The 24,805-nt window shown below is 35.1% G+C and overlaps 1 protein-coding gene across 3 annotated transcripts in view; it reads left to right on the forward strand.

Moving 5' to 3' along the window:
* Nucleotides 1-6,422: 6,422 nt before the first annotated feature.
* Fuca (alpha-L-fucosidase) overlaps nucleotides 6,423-24,805 on the forward strand; it is a 123,169-nt gene continuing 104,786 nt past the window's right edge. For all 3 annotated transcript variants that reach the window (XM_089100824.1, XM_089100832.1, XM_089100841.1), the window contains exons 1-2: nucleotides 6,423-6,666; nucleotides 16,704-16,845. In XM_089100824.1, the coding sequence (XP_088956950.1) occupies nucleotides 6,438-6,666; nucleotides 16,704-16,845 (371 nt within the window). In that variant the 5' untranslated portion in view covers nucleotides 6,423-6,437. The remainder of the gene's footprint in view (nucleotides 6,667-16,703; nucleotides 16,846-24,805) is intronic.

Here is a 24,805-nt window from a genome sequence, read left to right on the forward strand (position 1 = left end):
GAAGAAGAGAAAAAAATTTCATTTCAGTTCTGAATTTTATCTAAGAAGAGAATATATTCAAGTTCTGTTCTGATTTCTTCCGTAGAAGATAGAAAAAAGTTATTCTTTGATTCTGAATTTTCTCAATTTTCTCCTTATCGGCATTCAATACAACGATGATTATATCGTGTGCACACATTTTCTTCCAATATTTTATTTTCACTTTTAAACAATGATACAGATGGTTGTTCTTCCGATATACGAAAATTACTGATTTAATACATACAATAAACTATGCGGTTTCGATAACTAACCATAGAGTACCGCTGGGACAGCCGTGTTGTTTCGATGAGCAGCCATAAAGTACCACTGGTACAGCCGCAAGCATATTTCATGTCATTTAAGACATGTAAAAAAAATTAAAATTTGTCCTGGTTGCAGTAATAAAGCCTCCACTAAGGTGTTTCCACATCTTTGCAAACAAACTGCCAAGACCATAGCCCGTTATTGATGAATGATCCTGGTAATAGCCCATTGCATGAGCCTTTGGTCTTGGATCAAGAGTAACAACATGGCAGTCAATGTCAGGACAAACGAATGCCATCTTCATTTTTTTAATATTATGCAGGTGTGTATCCTTCCAATGTACAAAAATACTGTTTGAAAATATATAATAAACTATGTAGTGCCGATGAGTAGCCATAGAGTACCAATAATACAACCGCACAAATAAAAAAATAGTTTAAAAAACGTTGAATAATTTTGGAAGTCCAAAAAATTTCCTAGTCACAAAAAAAGAAGTGTTACTACGAACATCATTTTTCTAATAGTAAAAGTCACGAGAAACATATCTATATCATTCTCATTTTATAGTTCGAAAATATTAAATGTGAATTTTTGGGTTTTAAGCATATTTCAGGTCATTCTAAAACATGCAAAAAAAAAGTTGAACAAATTCTACTTTAAAAAAATAAAGAAAAAAAAGGTAAAAAAAATTGAAAAAATTAAATTTCAAAAAAATATTAAAATGGGGTGCGGGGTTAAAAATTTGGGGGGAGGGGTATTGGATGTTGGGGGAGAGACCCTTGGAAGTTGAGGTCCTTGGTGGTTAGGGGTTTTGGGGTTGGGGACCTTGAGGGTTCAAATCCATAATCAGCTCACTATTTGATTTCTAAGGATTTCTAAGGATTGTTCTGGATTTCTATATTAAAATTCTTTTCTCGATGCCTACGACTTTATTAGTTTCAACTTTAAGCATACTCCACTGCTAAACAATTATTTGATATTGCCCACACTCCTAATTTGGTACTTGTGTATTATACAGACCACATCCAAGAAGTGAAGCTAGGTCAATTGACTTGTGAAAGGATGAAAATATTCTAATCCTGTTCTAACATTTATGTCATGTGGCACGGGAGTTACCATTCATTCAAACGTACCTTTAGTTGGTAAGCAATTTTAACCCCTTACCTGTTTCATTCAATCCAATATAAAATATTCTTATTATCGTTATCGGGTTTGATCCCGTTATTCAAATCCATATTTAAGACCATTCATACCAGAATTATACAAATGAGATATCTTCTGATACCTGTGCTAATGTAAGCAATACTGGACGAGATAATTACGATCATTGACCTTCATAAAATACGGATTTAAAAAAAATGTTCAAAAATCAAGCTCCATATTACAAAGGACATTAAATCTAGTTTGATATCTATTGCCAGCACACTACTGATAATAGCTTTTGCTTATGTAAATTCGAAGTTTGAACTACAAATACTATAAAATCTTTTTAGATATATCCATTTCTGACACAGCGAAAGATATTACACGGGAATTTATTTTATAGGTGTTAAATTCTTGGTGGGTCTAATATGAAAATACTCAAACGACAAGTGACTTTTATAGAAAACACGAAATTACGCACAAAATTTGGATTCTTCAAGGAAAAATATATTCTTAACATTATCACTTGTATAATTATAAAACTGACAAATTCGATATTGCTAAGACTTCAAGGAATTTATATCATTACATATTAAACAATCAGCCTAATTTCATCGTTCTTAATTTCCAGCAGCCTTGATCATTATGATCATCCTCTTTTTTGTGCCAATGTTTTGACAAATAAAGACCACGCTGTTCAAAATACATTTATTTTTCAAATATACGCAAATATTGACCAAAAAACCAAAGAAAAAATCAAAAACTTAAAAGATGAATAAAATTCAATAAAAATCAAAAATTATAAGAATTAAAAACAAATACCTAACAACCATAAAAGCGAATTATTCGCCAATATCCGCGATTTGCACAAGATCCAAAAATTAATGAACTGCCATTGACGGATACTAGCGAACAATTGAGAAATAAAAGAAAAGAAAAAAATTCAATCACTCAAAAACTAAACGAACCAGCAATTAAATAAGTTGGAGAGATTCCGTAGGAGAATGTAATTTTTGGCTTTTACTGAATTTTATTCATCTTTTAAGTTTTTGGTTTTTTGGTTCTTTTCACATTGACTTTCCGCGCTTGTTTTTTGGTGTTTTCTTCTTCGGCACTTTCCTTGGATACATTATTTCGTTTCGCGATGAAGAAAAGAGGCGTTTGTCCTCTCGAAATATTCGCTTCGTTGTGTTTTTTCAGTATTTTCATTTGGCCTTTAAAAACCCCATTTTTGCTCAATTTTCTTTTTTTATGGTAACAGTTTTGGCATGTGAACAAGATATGTTAATGGCATTAGTGCACCAGTATGCCTGTCTTCTTTTTTTTTTCTTCCCAATGCTAATACCAGAACGGTTATGATAGAACAGCAAAAGATATTTCTGACACAGCAAAAGATATTACACGGGAATTTATTTTATAGGTGTCATATTCTTGGTGGTTCTAATATGAAAATACTCAAACGACAAGTGACTTTTATAGAAAACACGAAATTACGCACAAAGTTTGGATTCTTCAAGGAAAAATATATTCTTAACATTATCACTTGTATAATTATAAAACTGACAAATTCGATATTGCTAAGACTTCAAGGAATTTATATCATTACATATTAAACAATCAGCCTAATTTCATCGTTCTTAATTTCCAGCAGCCTTGATCATTATGATCATCCTCTTTTTTGTGCCAATGTTTTGACAAATAAAGACCACGCTGTTCAAAATACATTTATTTTTCAAAAATACGCAAATATTGACCAAAAACCCAAAAAAAAAAACAGAAAATTAAAAGATGAATAAAACTCAATAAAATCCAAAGATCACAAGAATGAAAACCGAATATCTAACAGCCATACAAGCGAGTCATTTACCAAAATGCACGATTAGCTCAAAATACAAAAAATTGTGAATTGCCATTGACGGATACTAGCAAACAATTGAGAAATAAAAAAAAAGAAAAAAATTCAATCACTCAAAACAAAACGAACCAGCAATTAAATAAGTTGGAGAAATTCTGTAAGAGAATGTAATTTTTGGCTTTTACTGAATTTTATTCATCTTTTAAGTTTTTGGTTTTTTGGTTCTTTTCACATTGACTTTCCGCGCTTGTTTTTTGGTGTTTTTTTTCTTCGGCACTTTCCTTGTATACAATATTTCGTTTCTCGATGAAGAAGAGAGGCGTTTGTCCTCTCGAAATATTCGCTTCGTTTTGTTTTTTCAGTATTATCTTTTGGCCTATAAAAACCCCATTTTTGCTCGTTTTTCTTTCTTTATGGTAGCAGTTTTGGCATTTGAACAAGATGTGGTTAATGACATTAGTGCAGCAGTATGCCTGTCTTCTTTTTCTCTTCTTTGCAATGCTAATACCAGAACGGTTATGATGGAAAAATTCAGAATCGAAGTAATTTCCAGTTCAATTCCAGTACGGATTTCCAGTTCAGTTCTGAATTTTCTCAAGGACGAGAAAAAAATTTTAAATTCTGTTCTAAAATTTTCCGTGGAAGATAGAAAAAGTTATACTTCGACTCTGAATTTTTCCAGAAGAAGAGAAATTGTTCCGCTTTAATTCTGAGTTTTCTCAAAGAAGTGAAAATATTTTCTAGTTCTCTTCTGAATTTTCTTACAGAAGAGAAAAAAGTTAAATTTTTCCGAAGAAGAAAAAAAAGTCCCTCTTGAGTTCTGAATTTTCACAAAGAAGAGAAAATTTTCAATTTCTGAACTGAATTTTTCCGTAGAACATAAAAAAAGTTATACTTTAATTCTGAATTCTCGTAATGAAGAGAATAAAAATTTCAAGTTATGTTTTGAATTCGAGGTAACTTTTCTATCAACAGGTAACGCATTACCGACAACACTAGTAAGAAGTTGTCCACCATCATCAGCGGTTATTTTTATGTTTGCTTTCTCTTTGAGCACTAACTTCTCTGGAAATGATACTATCTCATATCCACCATTTTTATGATGTAAATTCTTGGATACACCAAAGGAATCTAGCTCCTCGCTGTCATGACAACGCAAGCATAAATTTCCAATAAGATCCCCATTAATGCTTGTTTCATAGTTCAAGTATTTCACCTCGTCGACATTCAATACAACGATGATTATATCGTGTGCACACACTTACTTCGAATATTTCATTTTTCATTTAAAAAAATGATACCGTTCTGAGGGTCTGAGAGGGAGAGCGCATCACTTTTATCTGTAAATCTTGATTAGCCTTGTGATATTGTGTTTCGTTGTGTTGGGATTTTATTTTTTTATGTTCTAAGAAGTAAAAAACATGCAACTCCAAACATAAATCGTTTTCAATGAAGCGCTAATGAAATTCTTGCCTTTAAAAAGTTGGGGGTTGACAACTCTTCTCCTGAGTTTTTTTTGTGATTGCTGTTCGTTTTAAGTTTTACTTGAATTATAGACTTTAATTTATGTTTGTTTTAGGATTCATCTGTTCATCCATAGCAGTGTTTGTTATATTTATAATTGATGCAATCATTCGTTTTTATTTCCGTTTTTTTAGGCTTCATTAATCATTGATAGTAATTTCTGTTTGTTTTCAGTTTGAATTATTATATGACTCTATTTCTGCCCTTCTTAAGTTTGTTGGTCTTTACACTTCTTTGAAAAATTTCTTTTCTCGAAATTATTTCTTTAAATTATCTCGGATTAAAACAATGAGAACACTGTTTGTTGAGTTTCGTGCAGATTATTTTTCTATCATTTGTCTCATTTCCTCTTTGTATAAACTTAAACCTACTTAAACACTGCCTGACCAACCTCCAAACGAAATCCCAAGCAAGAACTGTCTTTAGTTTTTCTAACCGGTCTTATTCCAAACCAAAGTTTGGACATAAGAATTAAAAATTTGATTTCAGATTGTAGATCAACACAGATTATCTTTTTTACAATATTTAATTATTTCATAGATTTGAATTTTTATCAGTGAATTTGCCAAAAGAGACAGAAGGAGAGGTCGGTATTCAATTAGAAGTGTACAACTTTATAAGCTATCAAAATGACTAATATCAAGTCGGTTAATATTTCTAATCGGTTAAATATTCTTCATATTATCTTTTATCTAATGTGCTACCATATTAGTATGTCCTGTATTTATGTGTGTTTGTCACTGTTTAAGTATGACCAAATATTAAGATTTACACCCTTTTTAGTGATTAAATTTTAAAAAAAAAGTTTTTTCACCTATAAGTAAAAAGGAAAGTTAAAACTTAAAAGAAATAGAAATTATTCCGTACAAGAGGACGATGCCCCTCTTCAATTACTTGCTCCTTATGCCAAAGTCTCTTGGGGCTTTCAAAAGGCTCCGTATTCGGATTCAATGGGTTTCGCTTCCGCAGTCGTTCATTAAGAATGTTGACAAAAAAGTTAAACTTCAACGAAATGAGGAGGGACAGCTCCCCTCCTGTTCAGATTACTTTCTGTTTGCCTTTAGTTTTAATTTTACTCCTTACTTATAGTTGAATAAAAAAAGATCATTTAATATCTAGTCATTTTCTGACTGACTAACCAAAGTTAAGATTTGGGGCAACATTTTTGAAAGTAAAAAAACACAGAAACTTGGAACATCAATTGTTTCACCTGTAAAATGAATAAAACAAAAGATAAAAAGGCATCATATTAGTAGGTGTATTTGGGTGCAAAATATTATTGGCACAACTTTTTCAAATCTAATTCTTGTCATTTTTATTTTCTGTTTCTGTAATACAAGTGCAACACTAAAATCAAGAAAAAACCTGTAAATCATAAATTTCGGCTTTTCTATTAAAACATTTGACTTTGATGTAGATCGCCAGAAAAAAAAATGTTCATCCAAACCATTTTCCAGCGCATTTACTGTTTGATATGTTATTTGCTTCATCACTAAAAACACCGATTAAAAAAGGGCTGCAACTGCAAACTTAATTTTTTGCAACGGCATCTATGAACAAATGCAAGTTGTTATGGAATAAGTTTCCTCAGTAGATGCTGCTTCAGAAGTAAACTTTAAGTTTGTAAAGCATGCACAAGATAATAATTTTGTTTATCATTTGTAAGCCCATCTTCTCAATTAAAGAAAGAAAGGAAGGGGATGACAACTTAAATGACAGATTTATTCCCGACTGGTCTGACCTAGATAGAAGGGAAATCCCGGATTGGTATGACAAAGCGAAGTTTGGAATTTTTATTCATTGGGGTGTCTTTTCTGTCCCATCTGTTTTTAGTGAATGGTTTTGGCAGGAATGGCAAGGTAAATTTTCTTAATACTTCAAGGTAAAACTGCAGTTTAATTACATTTGTCAACTTTGAAAGCTGCTGATTAAACCAAAATGGAGAGATGTTCCTGGGGGGAGAGGGGGCACCAGGTGCCATAGCTTGGGGGGCAGCAGCTGGGCATTGCCCATTTTGATAAAACTCTTCACTTTTATTTGGCTTGTTTGCTTATTTTTGAGTCAGAAGAGGGATAGGCTACTATAAATATTTTTTCCCTGGGCACCACCAACCCTAGGAACAGCTCTGCACAAATTAGTAAATAGGCCTATATACAATTGAATGTTATTTAACTAGCTAGAAAGTGAAATCATTACTTAATGCCCTTTATCTCTTCAAAGTGTAATTGCTTCTGGGACAAATTCCATTTTGAGTCCTTAATAGGACCCCAAAATGTAACTTATTACCTTCTCTATCATTTAGATTATTTTTTAAAACTAAAAATTAGATTAAAACTGATTATGTCCTATGTAAGATATATCCTATTTTACATATTTATAGATTATATCATATATCCTATTATATCCTATGATACAACTATGCATGCTGTGCATCAGCATAGATGAGTCAATGAATTGAATACATTATTCTTCTTCTTGACCATTTACAAAATAATTTTCTCTGTTGGTTGTCACCAGTAAGTACAAAAAAAACTAAATAATATTGTTTTTTATATTGATATTTGATACAGTTTTAATATTCAATATTGCCCAACACTAATGGAGGCATTCAAGGGAGCTCTGGTCATCCAAGCCATGGCTTCAAGAATGGGATGTAGCTCTCTTGCATTATTTCCCTGTTTTTTTAACTGACAAGGCAGACGCAAAGGCACACCACTCAGTCCTATTATCTAACAAAGAACTTGAGGAAGAGCTTCATCCAGCATTGCACTTCTATCTGGACCAATCTTTCTGGGGATGTTATTCCTGCAAATCCCTCTGTTGACTCCTTCAGAAGAAGGTTCAACAGACATTGAAAACTTCAAGGTTTCAAAACAAGGTAATTAAATAGTGGCAAATCATATACCTTTAAGCACCTGGCACTGTGAATATAGGAACAAAAAAAAGTAAATAATAATTCTAAATTAGGCTGAACAATGCTTAACAGCCCTAAATAGGCTATGCTAATTCTCTATTGTCTTTCATCTCTTGATACATTAAATTTCTTTGCAAATGGGTAGTTGTGTTCTTGACCAGGGTTGCCCCAAAGTCAAAAGCAAAATGACAAAATTTTGAGAGACAATCTCTAATTTGAGAGAATGCTCAAGCAAAAAGCTCTAAATTTAAATTTAACATTTTCTTCTTGAAAGCAACAAAAAGGGTCTAATTTTCAGTTATCTAGGTCTTTTGAAAAGCCTAATGTATTTTTATTTTATGAAATATAAGGTATTCTGTATACCAGAAGAACATATTGACAATGATAGGAGTAATGCCAAGAGCAATGTTATCTTATCACAGCAGTGTGATTTTGCTAGCTGTAGTATTTTGGTAAATTTCTAGGACTATGTAGAGGTGTCACTAGCTAAGTTGTTTTGGGGAAGTAGAATATAGACTTTAATACTTTGAGGTTGTTTTTACTGGCAATACTAGTTTATAATTGCTCCCCCTCAGTTGGAAACATTATAAAATTATGACAACAACTTAAAAAATTCTGGAATACTTTTATCATTTCTACAAGGGCTTTACTTCACCCCTAACCCCCCCCCCCCAATGTGCAAATATATAGCCAAAATTATATATTCTCTATGCTTTTTTTTTGTTTCCTGATTTTGTCAGTGTTGCTTCATTGCCATTAAATCTATTTAAGAAAAGAGTGGCATATAGAAAAATGAATAGAGAAAATATAATTTGGGCTATATGTTAGCACATTAGAGGGTGGGTAGTGGTAAAGTAAAGTGAAGTACTTTCTGGAATGATTTAAGAGAGTATTTAAAAAAAAAATTTAAGTTGTTTTCAGATTTTTTTATTTTATTTTTATAGTGTTTCCTTCTGAGAAGGAGTAATTGTAAACTAGGACCTTACTGACTGCTTTTATTTAATCAGTAATTAGTATAATACACATTTCTTTCATCTTTTGTAACCTAGAGGAAAGTTGTTTCTTGTATAGTTTTACTATAAAAACCATTTGCAACTAGTTAGTCACCTAGGAAGGGTGCTTTGAACAGTGTTGAGTAGTTTTTGATGCTTGAATGGTATGATTAAGAGACTCTTAAACTTTTTTATCTATTTTAACTAATTGTGATGTTTATTCATAACAGTTACAGCAATAGCTGCAATCTGATGAAGAGGCAGTCACAGCCAATAGTAACTAGACATTTTAAAAATATCCTTTAAAGAACTGTTCAAGTGGGAATTTTTTTTTCATTTAAAGAAATCTAGGACATATAACTTATATGCTTGGGGAAATTAATTTTGAGGGACTTTGAGAAGGAGCTTTAAACCCCTTTAAAATGGTTGAAGATTGAAATGGAAAGTCGATCATTAGAATTGATATAGTTAAAAACCAGCAAATGGAGAATTACAGTGCCCCATCTTCAGTAACAGGAGACATCACTTTTTGCATTGGTAGTGTTAATGTGTCTCCTTTTTTTCTCTAGGGGCGATTTTATTCAACCAGTCATCATGTAATATTGTGAATATGTTCCTTTAGATGGAATTGCAATATCTAGTGCCATTTTTAGGTAACAAAAGAGAGCAAAGCCCTGCAGCAAAGTATGTTATCTGTCAGAAAACATCAATTTTGGCAAAATGGGGCAGAATGTTGGAGATGGCAAATTCTAAGATAACCAATTGAGTTTCCTCATTCTAAACCCCTTACTCAAGGCTCTGAAGCCTCAATCTTGAAGAATGAGAAAATCACTTTTTTGCATGGTTACCATGCATCCCCTTATTTATTTCTAATTTTTATTTCTACAAGGATCAGTAAGCTACCAAAAAGTTGCAGAGAAATGTATGGCTCATTTATAAGCTAATTTTCATTAACAGAGGAGCCATTGCAATCTTCATGGTTGAGAACTATAAACTGACAGTTTACAGCTCCCCTTCTTTTGTACGCCCCTCCAGCTCAATAGTAAACAAAAACTAAAAAACATGTTTTTTTTCCATTGAAAATGCCAAATGAAAAAAATGAGATTTATTTATTTTTATTTCTGTGTTGACTACTTATCTGTGTGAGAAAGTTGTTCATATCTTATGGGAGGTAAAACTTATATTCAATGCCCTGTTTTAACAGAAACTCCTGTTGACTCCTTTAGCTCCATCGCCTAAGCAAGACAAATTTTTTGTTTTTTTTAAGTTTAGTATGTATATTTAGCAAATCAAAAGGAGTAAAAAATAATAATGAAAAAAGTTTAATTTTTTTTATGGAAGCAAAGAGGAAAGCTGAAACAGTCCAAAACAAACAAAATTATTGTTTTGCAGATTACCCAAGATATGTCTACAAATCTGGCTTAAATAAATTAACTTGTGATGTCTTTCAGTACTTGTAGAATTCTAAAAATTACTGCTCTACTGAAAACTGAGCTTGCTTGAATTATAGAGAATTATAATTGTATACCAAAATTTACCGATATCATGGCTGATGAAAGACTTTTGAGGGCTTCATAAATTAGTCTTATTTTCTCATGTAATCACCTATTGCTTTTTGCTGGCTTAACCGCTGTAATTGCTGAATATTATGTAGATAGTGGTAAATATTCTGTCAGTATTGTCATCGATTTTTGCTAATCTTACCATTTCGTTTCTGTAATTCATCATTTGAACTAATTTAGAAATTAAATTGGTAAAATCAGTGTCTTTAGCAACTGAGAAAAAGATTTTGGCATGCCAAGGATTCAATGGTTATCATGTCATTAATCATAAATTCTTTAATTTATCGCATTTTTGTGCTAACTTTATTGAATTTAAGTAATGAGTCAGTAAAACCATGGTGGCTTGCAATATGACTTTACCAACTCTCCAAAAATATTGTATGGGATGCCCCCCCCTACCACACATTGACTACCGTCTTGAATAAGATTGAATTGTATTAACATCTTATTTTTTCATATAACTTTGTTCAACTTGTGTAATTTCCCTACGAACATTCATTGAGGATTTTATTGATAATCAGATTATTTTTTTTTGCTGTTTTGACAGCACAAATTCCCTTTGGATAGACAATTGTGTGAGAACAATGTGTTGGATTTGGGGACTATTTGCTTGTTGATGAATTTAGTCTTTGGATTTTTGGTCTTGTTTGTCTCTTCTGGATTTGCTATTGTGATGGAGTTTCTGCACTCTGTGGTGTTAAAGTTTGAGCTGTCAAATTTTCATGCAGGGGTGGAAAGTGAAATCATTTGCAAAGATGGGGTTGGATTTTTGATGAAAAGTCTATTATAATAGCTAAAATTCACCTCTGGTCTCGACTGTTCATGGGCGGTCATGCACCTAGACAGCAAGGTGATGCTGCAAATTCCCTTTACATAAAGGGTATTATTGATATCTTTCAGAAGTGTGAGGCTCATAATTTATTTCTGCAGATTTACATGGTTATTTTTTCCACCAAAGCTCATGTCATTCCAGCTGTTGCATACTCAAGCCTTGCATCAAGGCTTATTATTGACTCAGAACTCAAGCAAATCTGTGAGAAAATTATGTGTTATAATCTGAACTTCCGTGCCCTTAGCGCCCTGGGTCTGCAACCACCCGTTGATAATCATGCAACTATTGTCATTTCAAACGTCCCTTCTCAACTGAATAACCATGCAAAACGCCGTGACGTAATTTAATGTATACCTGGTCACGATTGTAACCATAGTACAAAGCCGTGCAAAGTCATCAGACTGTTGCTAAGGACCTTTGCGGTGCTGTCCCCTCTGTAATGCGCAATTGTGACATCAAAGTAAATGCAAAAAAATATTTCGGTATTTTGAAAGGCTTATCAAATTATTTTGAGGTGTGGATGCTAATCGGTTGTGGTAGTATTAATGATGCTAAACAAATTGGTAATTGTCTTGCTGCTAAGTTTTTTTTTTGAAAATACAAATGCTCAATTGCTCCTAAGAAAGAAATCCTTTCTTAGGAACTCTTCCAACTCTCTTCAAAATGCACCAAATACACCAAATGTCATTTTAAAAATGAACAGAAATTAAATATAAAAATAAAAAGTTTTTTCAGATGAAAGTAAGGGGTGGTACTGAAACTTACAACAATCCTTGTGTATAGGGGAGAACGGGGCGAACTTGGACACTTTTTAGTTTTCAAAGCATAACTAGGTACTGGATTGACATAAAACAATTTAGTGTGGGTCGTTAGAAAGGTAAAAGTCTGGCAAATAATGGTGAATTTTTTCAGATTTTTTAAAGATCACCCTGAAGCGTGAGTACCATGAGAGTAGGACCTTGTCAAGTGTCCAGTTTTGACCCGTACACGGGGTGAAATTGGACAGGCATGGGGCGACCTTGGACAAGACAGTTTTAAGCAGTTAAACTTTATCCAAATACAGAATATTCGTGTAAAATGATACATAATCAGTCAAAATCATATGAAAACTCAAAATCGCATAAAAAAATCAGCCAGGAACATTGAACGGGCATCCGGGTTTTAACTAGAATTGTCATTTTAAAGCGTACATCGAAAGATCACAACCAAAGACAAGCCCCTGAACTGCACGACTGGTTCCACCAGCTGAAGAGGGGACATGAAGCTTCAGTTCTATGTCGGTAACGTCTATCTCAGCAATATCAGGAAGCTGAGGAAACATGAATTTGTCCCCTTGTTTCCGAAGAAAGTTAACCCTCGCAAACTGCTTTTCTACAACATCAAGAACTTCGCCAACATAATACACAAGGGCTTTCTTCTTTCCATACTCGAACTTGACAAGAACAAAGTCTCCGGCTTGAATGTCCTTGTCTACGTCATCCTTATCAGGCTCATGGAGGTGTAGAGAATTGTCAGATGAATTGTCGTCAAGTTGAACGTCATCACCACTACTTTCCACTGGAGATTCAATTTGCTTTCTTTTCTTGGCAGTGGGCTGCTTGGCCTGCTTGGGCATAGGCTTTCTACTCTGCTTTTCCTTTCTCGCTCGTGCTTCAGCTTCTAAAGCATCTTTTACGGGTGTATCGGTAAGAATACGAGTTCGACCTTGCTTTCTCGCAGTCCTTCTGGACTTTGTCATATCTGCTCTTGGATAGGGTCTTACTGCTTCAGGAGTCTGTTTTCCTCGCTCGCTTTGGGGAAGAGAAGGTGAAGGAGGAGAGGGAGAGGGTATTGGCTGCACATCTAGTAACGAATCGTCTAGGGGTGGACGATTTGTCACCTCAGCAGGTAGAAAGTCTACCTCAGAAAATACACTTCTGTTGAAGGGCCAAATTCCAGCTTTCGTGAAACCAACTGTTATATTTTCTGGGTTGAACTTGCGAAGGAATGGTTCCTTGCAGAGCTGGGCAGTCTCGTGAATCGTAATTCGTTGACCTGGATGGATCTGCAACCAAGTGTTCAGTGATTCTCTCATCGCAAACTTGATTGGTCCGTAGACAGAGACGTCCAATGGCTGTAAGCGGTGGGAACAATGGAGAGGAAAGGTTAGGAGGTGGACCCAATTATCTTTGCACAGCCGCACTAATTCCACCGAAACATGGCTATCGTGGTTGTCAAGTAGCAGTAGTACAGGGTCTTCTTTCGATGGCTTCACCAGCTTGATGAAGTGCTCAATAGCAGCTACAAAGTTGATGGAAGTCATCCAACCACTAGGGTGAGAAAGCCCGAGACATCCTGTGGGGCCTTCTCGAAAAAGCCGGTCGTTCACCTTCACCCGTGGGAATATAAAAACGGGGGGAAGAGCTTGACCAGTGGCTGAAATAAACCCGAGCATTGTAACATTTTCCCCTCTCTCTGCTGACACTGTCTGGGAAACTGGCTTCGATCCTTTCCTTGCGATTGCTTTTGGAGCTGGCAATACAGTAGGAACCCCAGTTTCATCACAGTTCCAGATACGGTTTGGTGGGAACTTGAATTTTTTGTAGAGTTTCTGCAGGTTGTCGAAGAACAGATTCACAACCACTGGATTGAAGCCAGCAGCCCTTGCCTGGCTGGTATTTTCAGGCTTACGAATAGATAGCTCTGGGTTTTGCTTCATAAAGCCTGAGAACCAGTCAACCCCAGCTATGTCGTCTCGCACCCAGCTCTCCGGCGTTTTGACGCCAATCAATTTGCCCCATTCAAAGGCAAGTTTCCTTGCTTCTTTCGGAGTGAGGCCGTGATTCATCAGCTGACATTTTAGAAGATACTCTACAAACTCTTTTTCTTGTTTGTTAGAGAAAACAGTGTTTCTCTTCAGGTTGGGTGATGGGCTTGGGCGACCTGGAGGTGTAACTGGATTCGCTCGAGGTTCTTCAGTAACTCCTTGTCGATTTTTCAGAGCATAGGCGATGGTTGATTTCTTCAGTCCATAGGTTTTTGCGGCATTTCTAATAGATAGTCTACGCTCTAAGACTGCATTCACTGCCTGCTCCATGGATTCGCCATCTGGTAGATCGTGTTTCCTGATGTAGTTGCGAACCATTGTCCAACTAGAAAGAACAAACAGTAAATGCACAGGAAATAACCTGGAAATAGCTTTAAGAAGCAATGATATGAACCGGGTCCCTCCTTACTTACAGTTCGTTACCATGAATTGTTTGATCATGTAATTAAAAAAAAATTATATTAAAAATTAAAATTTTTTTTTTTTAATTAACGGCTTTTGTGATTAAGGGGTCATTCTTAAAGCATTGGAACAAAATTTGAACTTTAGCGTAGAGTGAGGTATTGACTAGGGGGTGAACCCCCTAAAATACGTAATAAAAATATACGAATATAGTTTGTTACATGAGTGAATTCATAAGTTACGTCAGAACAAAATTTCGAGAAAGCCATTTAGCCAAAAAATAAATAAAATTGATATATAAATTTTGTTTGAATTATTCATGTACGATGAGCCAAAATTGAAGCTGCATTAATTCAAAAACGTCCTGAAATTATATTACAAAAGACTAGTTTTTTTAACTGAAAGTAAGGAGCGTAATTAAAACTTAAAACGAACAGAAATTATTCCGTATATGAAAGGGGTGTCCCCTCCTCAACGCCTCGCTCTTTACGCTAAAATTTTTTATTGTTTAAGAAAATAGAGTTGTGAGAACGAGTCAAACTTTAGCGTAGTACAGAGCGAGGCGTTGTGGAGGGGATATACGGAATAATTTCTGTTCATTTTAAGTTTTAATGTTGCTCCTTTCATTAAGCTAATGAAACAGCCAACTTAACCTCGTTGTGTTGTGCGAAAAAAAAAACACATCTACACACAAGCAACGCCATCTAGCATCATCGAAAAACTCCAAATATTAGTTAAGAAATTCTCTAAAAATTGCCTCCAAAGAGGCAAAGACATTCTCTAAAATGATAAACAAAAATAGCACGGGGTGAAGTTGGACACACGGGGCGACCTTGGACAGTGTCCAAAGTCGCCCCCGAATTTCTGTCCAATCTCGCCCCTATCGAACCAATTTTAGAAAATGGCGTCCTGAAAAAGAAGTACTCGGAATAGACAAATCAAACTCAGGGCATAGATAGAGGATGTATCTAGCAACTGTACTACATCAACAACAAAGAAAAACTACCACCTTTTGTTACTGCAAATCGAACTAATGTTGCAACCCCCAGATTTTTTTTAAGCATTTAAAAACTTCCTTACCTCTTATCCTGGTGTCAACAGTTCTGTTAGATTTCAAACTTCCCGCCAATGTAGACATACATAAGCCCCATCAACCCTATTTTTTGTGGATCGATAGAAGCAATAGGCTAGTTGTCAGGTTCGACGTCCAAGTTTGCCCCTGTCCAATTTCGCCCCATTCTCCCCTACAAGGGATGGGGGTTGAGTGGCTTACACCCCTAAACCCCAATTCCCTCCAATATGATTTAACTAGTTTTAAATGAATAGAGATTTTTCTATATGTGAGAGAGTCTTTCCCTTAGCCTCCGACTCATTGATCTAAAGTTTCATAGTGATTTATTGAAAGCATTTATGAGTGCAACTAACGTAGTTAATGGGTAATTGCAATGATTTATTTAACTATTATCTTTATAATTTTTTAATAGAAAATTGTATTGTTTACTGTTTTTGCATATACTTGTTACTTTACTTTTTTGGGGGGAAAATCTTGTAGATACAGGACAAATATAATAACAAAGAAGCTTACTTTTCTGGCTTTTTTCTAGTAAAAACTCCACTTTGTAGGCTGTCTTTTCCCTGCTCCACTCGCTTCGACTGCTTCAGTTGGTTTTTCGAGCCATCAGTCCTGTCACACTTATTATTATTATATCACATTTCTTTTTTCTTTTTCTTTTTTGGACTGTTATAGCCTATGTCCATTTTTATTATTCCAAGATTGTTCTTCATAAATTTTCAGATTTATAGCATATTAGTTTAGCGTTCATTTCAGTGTTCACACAAAACCACACTCTAGATTTTACACAGATACATGAAAATGATTGTAATAGACATAAATTTGCCGGGTTTTTGTTGCTTTACTGTACTTGATTGGACCTTCAGTCCTTGCAAGGCCACTTGTTTCTGCTCGCTTCTCTCACTGCGATCGGTGCCTCAGACTCTTGAAGCTTTGCTTGGGTAGGTTGTTTCCGCCACCAATTTTTACGTTTCCAGTCTGACTACCTTGGTTGAAAATTCACCGAAAGGATAATTTCATTATTTAGAGCTAGATAAATATGTTTGTTTTCCATAGCTTGCACTTTGTGGAAAGGGTGCCATTTGAGTTTATACATACAAGTATAGACTGTTATAATTTCTTGGTCAGGTCTTTAGTATTTAGAACTGGTCCTTAGTGGCCGTTCTGGAAAGTATTTCTAAAGAGTTGATTAAAGCAGACTCATTATAGCTGATGAATTAAAAAGTATTTCTGAAGTGATTAATGGTTGGAAGTCATGTTCGGTTGTCTTTGGGATACACTTGAAATCATTTAGATAGTAAGCATTTTTCTTTCAGGAGAAAAGAGACCTGATGTTGTCCAGTTTATGAAAGAGAACTATTCACCTCGATTCACTTATGCTGACTTTGCTCCTCAATTTACAGCAGAATTTTTTGACCCTGATGAATGGGCGAGAATATTCAAAGCATCTGGTGCAAAGTAAGTTTTTTTTTTTATTTAATACTTCGTTTTGTTAAAAAAAAAAAAAAAGATCCTCATACTGTTCTATCAAAAACTGATAACATCAATTTTAGCTGACAAATCCACTCCTTTAAGGACAACAAAACGTAGGTATACCCAGAAGCAACACTTGCACCTAAAATTCTGAAGTTAAGGAATTTGCCTTAAGGAATAAGAAATCTTCTCATTCTTGAAATTCAACAATTAAATTTACTTCCGTTTTATTGAAGTGACTGTTTTTTTTTTTGTTTTTTTTTTTTTTTTTTTTTTTTTTTTTTTTTGCGTTTCAAACCAGTGTATTTCTGGTTTACTTCGCTTAAGGAGACAAGGTTTTAATTTGTTTGCACTGAAATCAGTTATGCTTGTTTTATTGGCAGTCGATTTTTACTTTGGAAGAACCATTCTGTTCTGCCTCTGTCTTCTTACAAAATTGGCCACATCTCGCACATTAATACGAGTTTTCTCTTATGTTTTAGCTATCAAATGTTTTAAACTTTAGCCTAACTATATCCTCATACCTTCACGGAGGAGATCCCCTCTCATACTTGTTTTAAAGGACTTCTCTGGGATAAATAGCGTTCTAAAAATCAGCCTTTTTGCGTTTTGACCCTCCTTGAAAAAATGCCTTAATCCTCCTCTTTCACAAAGGGTTGGACATGCGTGCACCCATGTATGCTCTTTTGCTTCCAGATTTGAATTTCTAATTAAGCAAAGAGTCATGTTTGCCAAAGTTAAGACATGTAGACATGTAATGAAAATACCCATGCCTTCTGTACGGTAATCTTATACTGAACAATTTTTGTTTGTTGTCAGTTTTAATGTTGCTCCTTAATTTCGAAAAGAGATAAAAATGATTTGAAAGTCGAACACTCATCATGAATGCTATTATTTTTTGTTCCCTTTTTTTGGTTTGTAGTCCAAGCTGTCCTAGTAGACGCTTTGTGACTTTGAAGAACAACATTTGAAAAATTTCTCTGATTACCGGTGATTCTTTGTTTCTTACCGTTTTTTTCTTCTTTGCTTCTCACTGTCATTGCGGCATAATGGCTTTTAGTTATGGCATTTAGGAGTTCACTAAGGGGGTATACTGTTCTGACTGAGAAAATATGCAACATAACAGGCCAAAGACAGCTAATTTTCTTGACTATCTCACTGAAAATAATGATATATTAGTCTGGTGTCTTTAACCTGCTCCCTTGAAAAGTCTGCATAGATTTTTATTCTTGTTTCAGTGTCCTAGCGTGCACAGTTAGGTCCTTTCGCTGGGCTCTTTTGTTGTCTGATATGCCGATTGTATTTTATCCTCGTTTCACTCATAGAAGCCTAGCAATAAATATTTAAATTGATAATTTTAATAATTTTGCCTTAAAAAGGCTAAATTTTGGGCTATAATAGCGTTCGCTATTTTTGGGCTAGTAAGTAATTGTGCCTGTTTAGGCTCTGCGCTCTGCCGAAAACCTGGCAACTATGCGTCAGATAAACTAGAATCGTCAACATAGACGGGGACCTGATTTAGTTATCCATAATTTGTGGGGTTTGGAATGTTATGAATAAATAAAGTAAGTCATTATGTATATTTTTAATGCCTTTGTTAACACTAAAAAAGACTTGATGAAAAGCAGGTTAAAGCTCCTCTGAGAAAAATATCGTGAAGGTGTGATGAAATGCTGTTATGGAAATGTTCTAGCTCATCGAACTTGTCCCTTCGGATGGCAAGTTGAATTATTTATTGTCCCTTTTCTCCTTACAGTAAAGATTGCACGCCAAAAGACCAGCTCATTTTTCATCTATCTTGTTTTCTTCTGGTAGTATACAGACACATATGCAGGGAGCTCTTTGAGCTTTCGAAATGTCATCAAACTTGCAAATTGAAAACAAAATTGATTATATAATTCGTGAAATATATAAGAAACATTTGGTATAGCTGTTTTTTAATAAAATCAAGCAATTTACATTGGCTAAGATAAATCTACTCTTTTTGTATTACCGTCTCATACAGTCCGTATCTTGCTTGAATATATGCGGTTTTTTTTAGCAGTTAATGCTTCCCCTATCCAATACAAGTACAATAATATTTACCAATAATTTCTATTCCTTTGATACTCAGTTTGCTAAGTCTGCTATGACCAAAGTCATTTTTTTTCTTTTTGCTTAATTCTCTACTGACTTTTATGGTCTTTAGTATACATCATAAGATGCAAAGATGGCTGAATAATTGTATTCAAATGCATATCCGAAAAGGGAGGGAACTATTCCAACCTAATGTTAAGTTCATGCCTTCTCATCTGGACCCCCCCCCATCTGCCTATAACAGAGCGCTAGTTTCGTAGAAAGCTGCTTATGACACTCATCAATCATTTTTGTTCATTTTCATGTATCCTACTTAGGCTTCCCTTGTTTGGGACTCCTCGGAGGGATGAGCCGAACCCTTAGATCGTAATCTCCTTTCTTTTGCCTCTCAGACTCTTTCCTTATGTGTTTATGCAGATATACACCTGTTTACGTGTCTGCATTGTCCCTTGCACGACCAAAGATCAACTGCAATCTTTAAAGACAAGGGGTGACGTGGTATCCAAGATTTTATTCTAATGGTCCAGCAGGCATTCTACATCCTTTCACCTCACATGTCTCTGAGGAGCTTTTCCTTTTGCGTTGCCATTTTTAAGGTGAATTAATTAAAAAAAAACTTTCCGAAAAATAAATTTTTCAAAGAAAAGTAAAGGTCATTTTAAACTTAAGCTCATTTTACATCTGAAAGTAACGGGAATAAAGAATCAACGGAAATGTTAGAGGTAGCACTTCAGGTTCCTTTAGACGATTTTGTTCATGTCTTTTGAAAAAAGACATTTTCAAAAGACAGATTATTTTCATTTGTATTACTTTCTCTGTGGCTGCTCAATTATGCATGTAAGGGGGGAGACTTCCCCCACCACTTTCTACGCTAAGGTTTCAGTTTTTATCTCAAGGCTTAAAAATAAACGCAATGCGATAAAAATATAACTCAAAATAACATATATAGAATAATATATACACATAACACGGAACAATTAATCAAAATTGCATATTATGAGTTGAGGCTCACCCAAATAATGGCCTAGGGGGCTCACCATTCCACAATCTATGAAATCAATCCTGCGATAATCAATCAATCAATCATTTATTACCCACAACTAACAAAAAGTAGTACGAGTGGAGTACATAATAATAAAAAAGAGAAAAAAAAACTCAACAAACACTAGCAATTAAATTAAACTACGAAAAGAACTGTAAAAGACCGTGTCAGGGCCAAATTTACAAAATGCATCTGCAAAAAGCTTTTTGTGTAGGTCACCGAGCTTTTGAGTTACATCCGTAACATAAAATTTTTTAACTAGATACCGATTTCTAGTCCAAGGCGGCAGAGAAAGAAGAAATTTGCAAAATTTGAAATAAGTAACTTTCATCTTTTTTAAATCCTTTAGCTTAAGAACAGAATGGGCACCCGAAAAATAAAGCAAAGAATGATCAGAAAATGTCGAAAATAAGCGCCCAAGAGCTCTTCTGTTATGTTTTCCACGGTTTGCTACAATTTTTGAATAACTGAACTGAATTTTTCTTACTGAATCAGCAACAATCTGTTTACGAAAGAGAGCTAGAGAATTAGAAACAGTAATACCAAGCCACCGAAAGGAAGATACAACAAGTACAGAAAATTCATTACATACCAGAAGAGTAGACGAAGACAGATTATAAGATAAGAATTCACACTTGTCAAGATTCAGGGATAGACCAATATTTAGGAAAGACTGAGAAACTAAGGAAACAATCGCAGAAAGAGCAGACTTATTACGACTAATCAACAGAATGCCATCGGCATTGGCAATATAAGAAACATCAGTAGAACCAGAAAAATAAGTGCCTTAGATCTTATCCAGAACACTAGAAATACAAATATTTAACAGGGTTGGTGATAAAACACCTCCCTGCCTAACACCACGAAGCACTTGAATAGTTGTTTCTGGAGAAGATTTCAGGCGGAGGTAAGAATTAGAATACCAAAACCGTAGAAGGTAAATAACCGAAAAATTAACACCAGAAGAAGCCAAAGAAAAGAAAAGCTGGTTATGAACAACAGAATCAAAATCCTTTGAAAGATCAAGTGTACAGAGATATATGCCTTTGCCCTTAGAAGAATTAGAAAGTAGAATAGAAGAAAGGACACGATGAGCATGTTGGCACCCCACATCAGGTCTGAAACCAAGTTGATTTTCACCAAAGAAAGAAATTTTTCGAGTTAAATTATGTAAAAGAATACATTTGAAGACCTTGCTAATCTTGTAAGAAACAGAAACTGGACGGTAAGAAGAGCAATCTGTTGGTGGTTTACCTCTTTTTAAAATTGAAGTCACGCTGTCACACAAAAAGCTTTCCGGGACGACAGAAGACGCCAAGTACATTTGAAACAAAAGTACAAGAAGTGACACAAGCTCGGCACATTGGGGAGTTGGATGCATTTTAGAGATTCCATCAGCATCAATAGATTTCGACTTAAGATGATTCAAAGCATTCAAAACTTCACAACTCGATATAGGCAAAACAAAGCGCTGACTTAGAAATCTAGGGACAATTTTAACAAACGCTTCACCAAACTTTCTATAAACAGAAAAATTCAAAACGGAGAAAATCTTCGAATAATATGCATGCCAAGAACTTGGTGGAATATCAATACTACTTACATCAGAATCGTTTGTTTTACTTGAATTAATTAATTTACTCCATTCTTTATGCGAAGATGGAAAATAAAGCCCACGGTATCGGACACATTTTAGATACTTCATAAATTCTAATTTAGTTTTATGTTTAATAAGAAAAACATTACCGGACCTAGGCCGACCACAATCAGTCCAAATTTTTAGCCAAAATTTAGCTTTATTTTTACAGGCCTTAAGGTTAGGGTCAAGTGACCAAAGAGGCTTTTGAGTATTCTTTCGGATTAGCTTTACTGGGACAGAAATTTTTTCAGCTTCTTTCATAGCAGAGAGGATAGAATGATAATATTGGTCTATTTCATATTTAGCATAAATAAAATTCTGACTACACTACAAAAGCTGATAAGGAACATAAATCGTACTTAGAAGTGAAGCCAAAGCTATAAGAAAGACAGAAAAATTTGCATCATTCTAATTAGGCTTATAAAACCATTTAGAACGTACCCCATGACTCAGAGAAATACTCCCAGAACAAAGACCAGACTTTGATAAACAAAAAGACAGCGAAAGGTGATCAAGATCATTCTCGGCAATATGAACCGTAACTGGCGAGTAGACACGAGCTGCAGAACAAATAACGTGATCAATATCTGATTTACTACCTGAATGGTGAATATACGTATAATCATGGGACTTTCGAACAATTTTATAAGCCGGGAGAGAATAAAAAAGCTGACCATTCCTTACATTATCAGAAACCAGATCGGTATTAAAATCACCAGCCATAACAAAATGCAACCCGTTATCCGATATCTTTTGAACTAAAGTTTTAAGACCATTACAAGCACAAGATAAATTCTGAAGTGAACGAATGGAACGATCATTATATGGCAGATACACATTAATTAATACAACATTACCAAGACGTACCGCAAGAAAAGTGTCATCTGATTGGAAAATCGCAGGACTTGCACCAGAAATATTTTTTTTAAAAACACATGCTAAGCCACCAGAAGGGCGGCCACACCAAATTTTAGCTGGACCCTCAAAAACAACGTGTTCACTACTTCGTCTCAAAAAATTTTCGCTAAAGGCAGTCAGTAAATGTTCTTGGAGACAAACAACGTCGTAATTAACATACAGATCATCAATAAAAAAATCCTTGCCTCTCATACCATAAATATTAAATGAGACTATGCTTATGTCCGTATTCATTTCTGAGAATAGACTTTGTCAGTGATCTTCTTAATCACAGGGCATCGCAGGCTGTAAGAACGATGAGATCCTCCACAATTGGCACATTTCGGAGATTTCGTACAACGATCACTGTTCGTATATAAATGAGGTCCAGCACAACGAGCACACTTGGGAGTGCTACTCGTACATGCACTTTCCAAGTGTCCAGGGGAACGACACTTGAAGCAACACTTTGGCAATTGCTTGAACTCATAAACACGGAAGTTTTCATACCCAATCTTCACACCGTTTCGCGGAAATGATCCTTTAGTAATCGCGTCTGCAAATTCAAGCGTAACCGATTTGCTTGTTCCAAATCGAGTAGACCCGATTATACCAAACTGGTTCCGTAGCATTTCAAGGTCAAAATCAGACGGGATTTTTCGAATAACACCAGTGTGTTTTTTAGATAAGACTTTCACATTAGAACCAGGTAGAGCTTCCTTTGCTGATTTGCAAAAATCTTCAGCTGCAGATTTCTCAATATTCAGCGTCAACCGCTTTTTAGTCGCTGGCACTCTGGACACCAGCTGATGACCAGAAATTGAGTCTATTACTGATTTTCGCTTTAGCGGGTCACCATGCTCAGGTGGGGGATCGGAGATCAAAATTGTAGTGTATCACACGCAGCAGGTTGGCTAATCACAGGTATTTGAGGAAACTTCAGATTGTACGAATCAATCTTGGCAGAAACTAGCGAAATCGCTTGCTCAAGGCTCGTAAGCTTTGCTGTGACGTGTGTAAACGCTGTAGCAGAGATAACAGGGACTTCTGTTGGCCTTTTCATGACAAAACAAGGGAGCTGTTTTCCATCGGCATCACATTTCTTCATAAGGTCCATAATATCTTGCAGGTGACTGACAATTGCATTAGTGCCCCTTCTGACAGGGGGATCATTTTTACTCACAAAACTCCGTAGCTTCGCTTTCTCTGACTTAACAGTTTCCAAATCTTTAAAAAAGTCCACTCCTTTCCGTAAAATAACGGCTTCATCAACACCACTTAAATTTTCAAAAACAAAGTTCAACAGCGGTGAATACAAAAGCTCGGAAACGCTCATCTCATTATAAATTCACTTCAAAAATAATTTAAACCAACACACGCGAAGTACTCGTGATGGTCAGGCAACGAGCGCTGAATAAAAGTAAATTAAGTTCATTAAAGATAAACTTGCCACACAGGTTTGTTTATAATCCAGGAGAAAGCTATTTTTTCGTCCTTTGCAATAGGTTTGAATCCAAAACAGGTCTTTTCACCATGAACTCTGAATCAATACTATAACTGAAAATATAAAGTATTTTTGAGTATTTTAAGGTCTTCCACAACTCAAACGGTCCAACATTCTACAGCCCAATGAGTCTGTCTAATCTCCCAATCGGGAACGGAGGAGATAAGTGAAGTTCCACCCCGTATTGGATGAGTCTCCAACCTCACCCTCCCCCTCTCCTACGGTCCATGCTAAAGTTTTCTTCTTTATGCCAACTACGCCATCCCAGACCCAAATACTTTAATAAGGTGAAGCTGTTTACGGGAAGAACACAATGTAAATATACTACAATTATCCAATTATAAGGTTAACATACAAACTCTGTGATAGATGCAAAATTGCTTTGGCACACAAAATCCTATTAAGGTCAATTCCAAACAGTCGTGATCCCTTTGTGTCAGCAAGTGAAATGGTCTAACCCCCTTATTGGAGCTATTTTTTCAATCCGTTCATTGTTGTCAATTGCTGTCCACAAGTTATGCAACCTGTCTATTGTTCATATATAAGGTCTTTATCAAAGCGCTATTCGTCTAGACTTTGAAAAAAGCCTCATTCGATTTAAATTAAAAGTTCTAGATCCGTTTTTTAAAGTCAAGAATAATCGGACAGTAAGCAAATGACGCAGTAGGTTTTAGGCTTCTGCAGTGAGGCGATACCCAAACTCTTGTTTGTAGTTATTTTTATTCGATTCAAACTTGATTTGCATATTCAATTTAAGTTTCATTCGTTTTAAGATTTATTTATTAAT

This window comes from Artemia sp. Qi Xiang Cuo, chromosome 2 (assembly GCF_049724085.1).
Source record: "Artemia sp. Qi Xiang Cuo chromosome 2, ASM4972408v1, whole genome shotgun sequence".
NCBI classification, from domain to species: domain Eukaryota; kingdom Metazoa; phylum Arthropoda; class Branchiopoda; order Anostraca; family Artemiidae; genus Artemia; species Artemia sp. Qi Xiang Cuo.